This window comes from Brachyistius frenatus, unplaced genomic scaffold, assembly GCF_029030835.1.
Source record: "Brachyistius frenatus isolate BFR_SWC_R1_liver_20210118 unplaced genomic scaffold, ASM2903083v1 Contig_13, whole genome shotgun sequence".
Lineage (NCBI taxonomy): Eukaryota > Metazoa > Chordata > Actinopteri > Embiotocidae > Brachyistius > Brachyistius frenatus.
The window spans coordinates 117659-129076 of NW_027210612.1; the positions used below are offsets into that span (position 1 = coordinate 117659).

Genomic DNA, 11418 nt, shown 5'->3' on the forward strand with positions numbered 1-11418 from the left:
CTCTTTACCTTTTGCTGTCCTCTGTTTCAAGGATGATATGTCCTTTGGTGCAAATATGAAAAAGTCATGCAAAATTCAGTTTTAAAAACAGTTGCATGTGTCAATTTGACCAACTGTACATGCACTGTTGAGACACTCGTGTTTGAAACTGCCTTTCTCCATTACACTCATACCAGCCCTTTGTTAGCTGTCTGTCTGTGACCCAGTGTGCTCGCCTTCACACGTATAAATCTCTTTCTTCTCTCCTCTTCCAGGCATGCCAGTGGACATACACTCGAGTGCTTTCCGTCTCTGGCAGATCCAGAACGGCTCCAGTTTCCACGGCTGCATCCAGAACCTGTACATCAACAACGAGCTCCAGGACTTTACGAAGACCCAGATGAAGCCGGGCGTGGTACCGGGCTGCGAGCCCTGCAAGAAGATCTACTGTGTACATGGCATCTGCCAACCTGATGGGGTCCAGGGACCAGTGTGCCACTGCCAGCCAGGCTGGAGCGGAGCGCACTGTGACCAGCCTGCTAGCAACCCCTGCCAGGGCAGCAAGTATGTTAACAAATGGGATGGGCTAGAGGTGGCTTCAGTTTTAACCACTTTATATACACTTAGGTACCTTGGTTCAGAGGTTCCTAACCTAAGATTCAGACAATTGCTGAAGGGTCACAAGATATTTAACAGGGAAGGAAAGAAAATAAGTTCTAGTACACAAATTCTTTTGTATTATCTCCCTTAAGGAAATGTTTCTCTGGTGGCTCATAGACCTCAACAACACACTGGTTTTTTTTTGTAAAGGTCACAGACAAAAGATTGGGCAACTTTATGTATTTCTATTTTAAAAGTATTGATCTGAAAAAATAACTAGTTACGATTACATAACTGCCAGACAAAGTAGCGACATAAAAAGTACAGTATTTTAGTATTATCAGTATTGGTATAACGTAGCATAAAATCGAAATAAGCAGGTAAAGTACAACTTCTACATAATGATATTCTAGTAGGCTACAGTACTTGATTGAATGCACTGTTACTTTTCACCACTGACCATCGGGGATCAATGCTGCATATCAACGATACCGCTCATGATAAATCAATTTGATGTATTTTTTGAGCTTGACATTTAATGCAAAAATATTGTGTCTTTTGTAGGTGCGTCCATGGAAAGTGCATCCCACTGGACACTCAGTCATATCGCTGTGAGTGTACAGAGGGTTACCGCGGTGCCCTATGTAACCAACAGGGGGAGCTGTTTAACCCCTGCCGCCGCCTGTCCTGTAAACACGGTCGCTGCCAGATCTCAGACACAGGAGATGCATACTGTCACTGTGAAAGTGGCTACACCGGGGAACTTTGTGACGCTGGTTGGTTTGCTCTATCAATCTGTAATCCCAAGGGAAAATACTTTTAAAAAAAAAAAAAAAAAAATTAAAAATTGGGATATCATTAAGTTATCAAAAATAATGCTTTTGGGTGTTCTCCCTGTCTTTTAGAGTCAGAATGCCGAGGGGAACCTGTGCGAGACTTCTATCAGGTACAGCGAGGATACACCATCTGCCAGACAACACGCATGGTCTCTTGGGTGGATTGCACTGGAGCCTGCGACACAGGGGCCTGCTGCGCCAGCCAGAGAATGAAACGCCGGAAATACACCTTTGAATGCAGCGACGGAACCTCCTTCAGCGAGGAAGTGGAAAAGACCATCAAGTGCGGCTGCATGGGCTGCATGTAGCACCATTCACACATATTTCCTGCCGCTGCCGCAGAGCAGCATATGGAAAGAAAGGAAGGAAGGAAGGAAAGAAATAAGGAAGAGAGAGAGAGAGAGAGAGAGGACTGGAGGAAAGCGAGGGAGGGAAAGAAAGAAAGAGAGAGATTATAAAGAATATATATAAAACCTCTATCTATATATTATGGACAACAATGTTTGTAAAATAGGACATTTCCTCCCCTTCCAAGGGTGTGTGACCTACAGTAACACAGAGAAACCAACATCATGAGCAACAATGTGGAAGTGACAACAACAGCAACAAAACCATTGTACCTGCAACATTGTTCCAAGGGGTCCAGAGATTTCAAATGTGAGGCATCCCTCCAATCCAAATTACCCAGTGAGAATTCCCCATCCATCTGTGAGGCCTCTGACAGCCACGCCACCATCTACCATCTTCAATTCGCGGAGGCAGTGAGGACAGTGGGGTTCAGCCTGGTTCAGAACAGCAGAGAAAGAAGAAGACGAAAAAGAGGAGAAAGACAAAAAAAAGGAAGAAAACAGGGATAAGAAGAGAGCTGGACCGTTTGACTTGGCAAAGCTATCTTGAGTTGAGCTTGGCTGGGTTACCTGGACTGCACTGGATATGGTTTGGGTTGAAGTTGTTGTTGGTTTGGTGTAGCACTTTCTCTGCCAGGATACAGTCATCCATCCACACATGCACATATAGAAGTGAACAGAAAGAGGGAAAATGTAGGATTAGAGCGGCACATAATCCAGTGCAGATGTTGTGGCTTCGAGGTTTAGGTGGTCTGGTGTCACAGTTGTTTGCTGTGAGGTACCGTTAACATAGAAACTCCATGAAAATAGAGACTGCACTGACTAGCAGCACTGAAAACAACAGTCACACACGTCTCTGAAGTACACGATCACACACGCATGGCATACACACATGTACACACAGTCTTGACACAACGTTGAGAGGGCTTGTGTGATGCAACTGTTCTATTCTCTTTGTCCAGCAAACCAATCCGGCGCTGGCAGTGCCCAGCGGTTATCAGCCCCCAGCACGTATTGCTTCAGGGTTAGGATAATTCGCATAATCCCACCACCCTTTGAGCAGGAGGTCAATAAACCCTGCTCCTTTTGATGCCTGCAGTATTAAACTTGTGCAAACTGTTGCATGTGTGGAGAAGTTTGCCAACAAATATGTAGAGCTTCTTAATATCATTATAAATCTTATTACAAAACAAAAGGTTGCAGAATCATCTTCTGAGTTTTGTTTTGTTCTGTCTAATTTCTCATATTGATTTGTTTTGTTATATTTTGTTATATTTTGTCTCATGATGTAACCTAACTCCTTTAGCTGCCCCAACCCTCCCCTACAACCCTTTATATAGAAATGCCTAACAGATTCTAATATATATATATATTTGTATTTCATTTTGGTATAGTATTTTTCTATGTTAAAGAGTAAGTCTGTTTCTGGAAGCTTTGGGACTGGTGGAAAGTCATTCATTTGGTTCCCTAGGTGTTTTTATTTGTTGAGCTCTCTTGCTCCAACAAGGTAATTAATTACGTTAATTGGCCAAAAATGCAGCAGCTGGTTGGCCTTGTTGTATAGTGGCAGAGGCAGTATTGGCCTAGAAATATGTTTAATATTGTATATGTTGTCTTCCATGTGAATATTACATCTAATTCATGAGAGTCAGTGCTTGGTTTTATTTATTTTATCTAAAGGCGTTTTCCTGTAGAAAGTGAAAAGCATAAATGTTACTGGCATTCAAATACTTTCAAAAATGTCAAAAAATATTTAAAAAAGGTAAAATAATTAACAAAATAGCATAAAAATCTGTAAGGTATTTGTAACATCACGTAATGGCGAGTTACGACAGTGTTGGTTTTTTTTGTTGTTGTTTTATTTTGTTTTTTTTTATCCTGTCAGTCTCAGACATTCCTCATTTGCTGCAGGGGCTGAAGAGTTCAGTCCCCCTCAAATTCACCTTGTAATTAACATACCACACTCAAAGGTTTCTGATTGTTTTCATGTTCGTTTTTATGAAGTGCTGGGTCGCATTTCTGTCATTTGAATTTAAAAGATGTTCGCCACAGACCGAATTTTTTTTAAATTATTTTTTTTTTTAAGTTCAACAGTGTGAAAGTAGTCAAGCTCAACTGATCATAAGCTGCTGTCAAGCCAGAAGAAACAGGATGAAGTTGCCTCTGTGGACAATGATCATGTTAAGATATATCATCCTATATCTCTTTGAATAGGCAACTGTGTGAGGCATTACATGCCTACTACTGACAGATAAGAAACAAGTAAGGTCTGGACATTTTCAGTGTCTGTCAGCTCTGACTGGCTCTCCATACAAAAAAAAAAAGAAGAAATGGTGCCAATTACCGTGAACAGTCATACCTGAATGTATAAATGTGTATAGATAAATATGACCTATGCTTATTCATGAAGTGGTAACTTTTAGCTGTTATTTAGTTTCCAATGTAAGATATAGAAATCACATCCTGTTGAATAAGTGACAGTCCATCAGGATGGCGTAAGGCATTGTTCTCCCTACAGATTGGGATTGTGTTTATCCATTTTGCTGATCTAAATGTTAAAAGTCTCTTTATAGTGTGAAAGGCTGCAGACCCAGATCTCAGCTCGGTACAATGTCACATCACAGAGCTCCTATTCATATTGCTACCCATGTTAACTTTGTTTTACATGCTGTTGATGTGATCCCAGTGGTGTACAATAACATTAAAGAAGATCTCATAAAGGATACTGATGAACAGTCACTGTAATACTTAGGCTGTGTGCCTCATAAAGGTGCATATTTAGTCAAATGTGACTTTTCTTTTCATGTCTCCTGTCCTTCCTCTGCACTGATCTCTACTGGACTGGTGCATTCAACTTCCTGATAGACATCTTAGTGGTGCTTGTGCTATATTAAGATGTAATTCAGTTATCTGGTCACAGGACCAGAAACACAGATGTTCCATCCTATGAGCTATATACATAATTGTTATTGTGAACAACACAATGTCTCTGTTGTATTGAAATGGTGCAAAAACTTAAGAAATATCCCTGGTTGGGTTCTGTCTATTTGCTTTTATGTTACAGGACTGATGGTGGGATTGAACTGAAAAACTCAATAATGCTGAATGTATGTAGTGCCACCGACAAAATGTTTACCAAACCCCCACTCTTTTCAATAATTAAACTTAAATGTGTGTGCTTTTAAAAAAAAAAAAAAAGTGTTTGTCTTTTAGTCTTTTAATCAGTCTTCTTTGTTATATGGCAAAACTTCAAAGCTCAAAAGTTTAAAAATAATGTCACGCTTGGTGATTTATGGCACAAGGGAGACATTTGCCCTCAGGTCTTCTAGTCTTCAGGCAACTTCCTCAAAGTATTTCTGAGATATCATATTCACAAGAATGGGACAGACAAGTATGGCGGCAATGAGGTCATATTTACCTTGACCTCAGATCTTGGATCACCAAAATCTACTCACTTCATCCTTAAATCTTAGTTATTGTTAGTGCCGTATTTGAAGAAGGTCCTTCAAACTGTTTCTGAAATATTGCGTTCACATGTATGGGAAAAAATAGAAGTCGCAGTGACTGTGACCTTTGGCATTTAACCACCAAAAACTTTACTGTTGAGGCTAAATAAGAGGGACTTTGACCTTTTGATGCCCAAAATCGAATGAGTTTGTCCTTGAATCCAATAGAATGTTTGTGCAAAATTTGAGGAAAATCCCTCAAGACATTTTTAAGATATTGCGTTCACAGCAGATGGACAGGAGGGATGAGATAATTTTGGCCTTGACCTCTGATCACCAAAATCTAGTATGTCGTCCAAAAAGTCATGAAAAAGTCATACTACAGTATGTTGTCCAAAATGTCTGCATGTGGTTCAGAAATGTCCAAAAAAATGTCACATTATAGTATGTAATCCAAAATGTCAAAAAAAAAAATTCATACTGGAGTATTTCGTCAAAAATGTGATAAAGATGGCATGAAAATATCATAATATGAGGCCAGGATGCAGAGCTGCAGTCTTACACGCTCCTCTGTAGCTTCTTTAGAGCTGTCACTCACCCAAAACCTTCAACATCCTATAGAGGTTGTGTCTGTACCCAGACCACCTATATTTAAAAAACTAAAGAAAAGATGTATCAATAAAAATCTAATAAAAATGTCATACGATATATAGTATGACATATTATCATTATGATATATTGTCACCTAATATATCATAAAAATGGCATATAGTATGTCATCCAAAATGTCATGAAAATATAATATAGTCGTCCGAAAAAGCAGGTAAATGTCATACTATAGTATCTCGTCCAAAATATCATAAAAATCTCATTTTATAGTATGTCTTCCAAAATATCATAAAAATGTCATACAGTCTCAGTATAGCATGTGGTTCAAAATGTCCAAAAAATGTCATGTCCAAAAAGGGATAAAAAAAAAAAAATTGTCTGACTACAGCATGTGTTGAAAAATGTCGCTCAAAATGTGAAAGAAAAGTGATGAAAAATGAAAAAAAATGTCTCAGTATAGCATGTGGTTCAGAAATGTCCCAAAAAATGTCATCGTATAGTAATTTGCCTTTTCAGGTAAGCTCTTAATGGAACCTTCTGGCTCGGCAGCACCAGTGCACCATTTATCAGTCAAAAAACGATGCAATAAGGGCAGCACAACGGTAGAGTTCCAAGCCAGCGTTGTCATCTCACAACCAGGAGGATCTGGGTTCGATAGGGGGCCTGGAACTTTGTGTGGAGGATTGCATGTGCTTGCTTGGAGTGTGACTTTTTGTCACATTAACAAGCATGATGACATGCCAGACATAACATGAACGAAAGTCATACTATAGCATGTAGTCGAAAATATGAAAAAAAAAGTCGTACTATAGCATGTCGTTCAAAATATGAATAAAGTCATACTTTGAACGACATGACTTTTTTGTGCTATTTCTGACGACATGCTATAAGTATGACTTTCGTTGAAGTTATGGAAGCCAGCATAGTGGTGCAGCTGGCAGTGTTGTTGTCTTGCAGTCAAAGGTCCTGGGTTCGATTCCAACCTGAGACTTTCTAAGTGGAATTTACATGTTCCTGCAAAATTAATAACCGAAAAGTCAAGTTTGTCGTCCATAATATGGATGACTAACTTATGCATGTAGTCCATAATGTAAAACATTACATTCAAGCAAGAACATGCAATCCTCCACACACAACGTTCCAGGCCCTCAATCAAACCCAAAACTTCCTGATTGTGAGATGACAATGCTGGTTTGGAACTGCAGCATTTTGCTGCCTTTATTGCATGCTTGTCTGACTTTTAAACATGTTATGGAAGAGCGATCAATGGTGCAGTGGTTGGTGTTGTTGCCTCCCAGTCAGAAGGTCCCCGGTTTGATAGGGGGCCTGGGACTTTGTCTGCGGAGGATTGCATGTTCTTGCTTGTAGTGTGACTTTGTCACATTTACGACTACATGCATGACATTTGTTTTACATGCATAAGTTAGTCTTCCATATTTTGCTTTTAGGTTATTACTTATGCAGGAACATGCAAATTCCACATAGAAAGTCCCAGGCGGGAATCAAACCCTGGACCTTTAGACTGTGAGATGACAACACTGACAACTGCACCATTGTGTTGCCTGCCATAATTTGAACGAAAGTCATACTTATAGCATGTCGTCAGAAATAGCACAAAAGTCATACTTCCTTAATGTAGTCCAAAATGTGGAAAAAAAAAAAAGCCATACTATAGCATGTCGTCGGAAATATTTAAAAAAAGGTCATACTATATAGCATGTCCTCCAAAATATAATAAAACAGTCATACCAGAGCATGTCGTCGGAAATATGAAAAAAAGGTAATACTATATAGCATGTCGTCGGAAATATGAAAAAAAAAAAGTCATACTATAGCATGTCGTCCAAAATATATGATGGAAAAAAGATTTGTCTCTTCCTCTTGTTTGCATTGTGGCTCCGAAAAAAAAAAAAAAAAATATAATAAAACAGTCAAAAAAAAAAAAAAAAAAAAAAATGAAAAAAGTCATACTATAGCATGTCGTCCAAAATATATGATGGAAAAAAGATTTGTCTCTTCCTCTTGTTTGCATTGTGGCTCCGGAAAGTCTCTTCTGTTTTCTCTCTTATTTGCAAGTGATTCCTTTTTGTTTTACTTTCTGCATCTAATTGACGGCTCCCCTGTGTCCTTATCTTGTGACCTACAATCAACTCAGTATTACCATACGAAAGCAGATACAAAGGGAATGGGGGGTGACTGTCAACTATTTGTCACACTGTATAAAAGCTGCCCGGAGGAGGAGATCTGGAAGCAATGCTGGACACCTCTCTTTGAGGGTGCATGTATTTGCTCCTTCTTGCAAGAATAAATGTCCGATATGTTTGATTTTGAACCAAGCCTCAGTAATTTTTCCAACAATATAATAAAACAGTCATGTCGTCCAAAATATAATTAAAAAAGTCATACTATAGCATGTCGTCCAAAATATAATGAAAAAGTCATACTATAGCATGTCGTCCAAAATATAATAAAAAAAGTCATACTATAGCATGTCGTCCAAAATATAATAAAACAGTCATACTATAGCATGTTGTCTGAAATATGAAAGTCATTCTATAGCAAAATATGAAAAAGTCATACTGTAGCATGCTGTCCAAATTACGAAAAAAAAAAGTCAAACTAAAGCATAACTAGGTGCAGTTTAGGGGGCGCTAGTGAGCCATTTGGCCACGCCCAATCGCGAAACTACTACAATACGTCAATTTACACCACGACTGACGCAGGTTCCAAGTTAAATGAGTTTTTGAGTATGTTAAAGCCGCGATTAATCTTAAGGAACGAGAATAATAGGGAAGAAGAATTCCTTGAAGAACAATAGTGCTTTCGCACCATTCGGTGCTCGGGCCCTTATAAAACAGCAAATAACAAGAGACAGAAACTGTGACAGTGTTCATAAAAGAAGAATATATTCAACATGTTTTCTACTCTATATTGGGGGGCAGATTGATATTTTCTCAGTATTGGGCGGGGCACGACCCCCCCCCCGTCTCCCCAAAAAAAGACATGGTTATGCCCATGATCTTGACATCTGACCTTCGATAACCAAAGTCTACTCACTTCACCCTTATATCTTTGTGAATATTTTTGCCATATTTGAAGAAGGTCCTTCAAGCTGTTCCTTAAGATATTGCATTTAGAAGAATTGGAAAAATTAGAAGTCGCAGTGACCATTACCTCTGACATTTGATCACCAAAATGTTCTAACTTCATCGTTGAGGCCAAGTGAAAGTGACCTTGTCCTTTGACCCCCAAAATCAAATGAGTGCATCCTTGAGTCTGGGAGAATGTTTGTGCAAAATGTGAAGAAATTCCCTCAAGGCGTTTTTAAGATATTGGGTTCACAGGATTGGAACTGATGGATAAGATTAATATTAGGTCACAATGGCCTCGATCACCAAAATCTACTCCCTTCATCCTCGAGTCCAAGTGAATGTTTTTACAAAATTTGAAGAAGGTCCTCTGAGCCGTTCCTGAGATACTGCATTCACAAAAATGGGAAAGACATAGGTCAGTGACAAATGAGAGGGACTTGAGTTCGCAGTGACCTTGAACCTTGGCCACGTTGGGTCGGAGTGACCTTGACCACCAAAACCAAATCAAGTTAATTGCGCAGGCATAGTGAACATTCATGACAAATTTGAAGAATTTCCCTCCAGGCGTTCCCGAATTATCACATCCACCCTCTGTTTTCTGCTGGGGCCGAGGTGACGGAGGCCAACTGTTTACCAATCTGTCCCACGGTTGGAGCTTCCTGTGGTGGTCAAGACTCTCAGCCAGGAGCCATATGGCAATTCAAGGCGGGTCCCGGTCATGTGAAATGCCATCATCGGCGGAAATTAAGGTATTTCACAAAAATGGGCCGTTTAGCTGTGAAGGGACAGCCCCGCGGCAACATGGGTGCCTCGTCTCCCGAGTTCTCAGGAAGGGTGTCAAATATTTGGGCGGTTGCGTATTAAGGGTCAGAGTGCTTCCCGTTTGGTTCTCATCACACTGTTGGGCCAGCGCTCGAATCAGGACAATTGAACCAAACGGTACCAGTCCACGCGGTGATTGGCCAGGCGGTGCGGGGGGGGGGGGGGGGTGAAAAGGAGCTATTGTTGGGTCCTTCTCCAAACTCCATTTCAACTTTGGTTAAAGCTATTGTAGACGTCCTTCTGGAAAAGGCGAAAAGAAAAGAAAAAGAAAAAAATAATCGAAAAAAAAAAAAAAAACAACCCCACCTGTATTTGAAATGCAGCTCTCCTTCATGCCCTCCCTGTCCTCCCCCTCGGCCCCCCACCAGTTGAAAAAGGGCCCCGCATGCATAAGGGGCACAGATTACTGACGCACACACTAAATACAGCAAAACTTTGCTAATACTCAAGTATTTTATGAATATTTTTGGATTCTCGTTGTTAATCAGACCATCGTCCTGGTTTTTTTGGGATGTTAACCGTGTAGGCAGTTGTAACCAATGCTGAAATAGCAGCAGTTAATACGAGCCAATAGGAATGCCCCCCCCCCCCCACACTTTAATTACAACATGCTGAAAGGTTACTATGGATTTTAAGCTTACTTTATGCTAAGTAACAATTTTAAAACGGCAATATAAATAAGCCAAAAGAACAAACATAAAATTCAAACATCTTTATATCAACTCCAGCAAAATTACAAAGTTCTCGACATAAAGATGTATCAGTCTTGGGATTACCACAAATAAAGCAGGTATTTCTTTCTAATATACAAAATCAAAATCTTTAAATAGCAACTGTAAAGAATAAACATGTTCAAGTCAGATATTTGGTGGGCTGTTTTAGATTTGCCTAATTAATTAGCCAACGTGGAGTTCTTAAATAACAATAAAAACATGGCGGAACTGTTTTGCATTTAGAGACGATTTACCCTCTTAATGAAATGACCATAGTAAAACAAGATAATACTGTGCTAAAATGTATTTTTTTTTTCCTTTGACAATACACATGTATATTACAACTGTGGAAGTAAACAAACTTCACATTATGAGAACATCTGCCTGACAGTCGGTGACAACAACAAAAAAAATAACAATAAAACTGCAACACACTTGGATTCACAACTCAGAAATGTGACTAGACTACCACAAAAAAAAAAAAAAAAAAAAAATCATATCTAGCTTGTGAATTATGAGGGGAAGGAAATATCCTTCTTAATGCACAATTAATGGTTAAGAAACACCATTCATATTAACCAATCAAATATACATACGATGTTCTGAAGAGTTACTGCTCTTAAAGTGATACGCAAGCCAATATCCCAAAGTTACTTCAGATGGTTTTTTTTCCCAGTAAAACTTTTTTTTGACAAGCACTAAATGTGCACATATAGTCTTGAATGGGGTTGGTATGTTCAGTGATGAGGGACATAAATATAGTGCGGGGGTTTCACGGCTGCATCTCCAGAGTTGCTGAAAGTGTCTCCACATTAAATGAGATCGAACACATGCAGAAGCAGGTAAAGTAGCCACCACGAGGAGCAGGTGACCGTGGGTGCAAAGGTCAGAAGTGACTGCAGAGGTACACAGTGATGAAACTTGACCCCAAAGAACATAAAAAAAAAAAAAAATTCAAAGAAATTCTAAAAAAA

At 39.4% G+C, this 11418-nt stretch overlaps 1 protein-coding gene across 2 annotated transcripts in view; it reads left to right on the forward strand.

Moving 5' to 3' along the window:
- The window catches only part of LOC138617537 (slit homolog 1 protein-like), an 88854-nt gene extending 84761 nt beyond the window's left edge, over positions 1-4093 (forward strand). For both annotated transcript variants that reach the window (XM_069692613.1, XM_069692614.1), the window contains 3 exons: positions 255-543; positions 1144-1355; positions 1485-4093. In XM_069692613.1, the coding sequence (XP_069548714.1) occupies positions 255-543; positions 1144-1355; positions 1485-1723 (740 nt within the window). In that variant the 3' untranslated portion in view covers positions 1724-4093. The remainder of the gene's footprint in view (positions 1-254; positions 544-1143; positions 1356-1484) is intronic.
- Positions 4094-11418: the final 7325 nt, after the last annotated feature.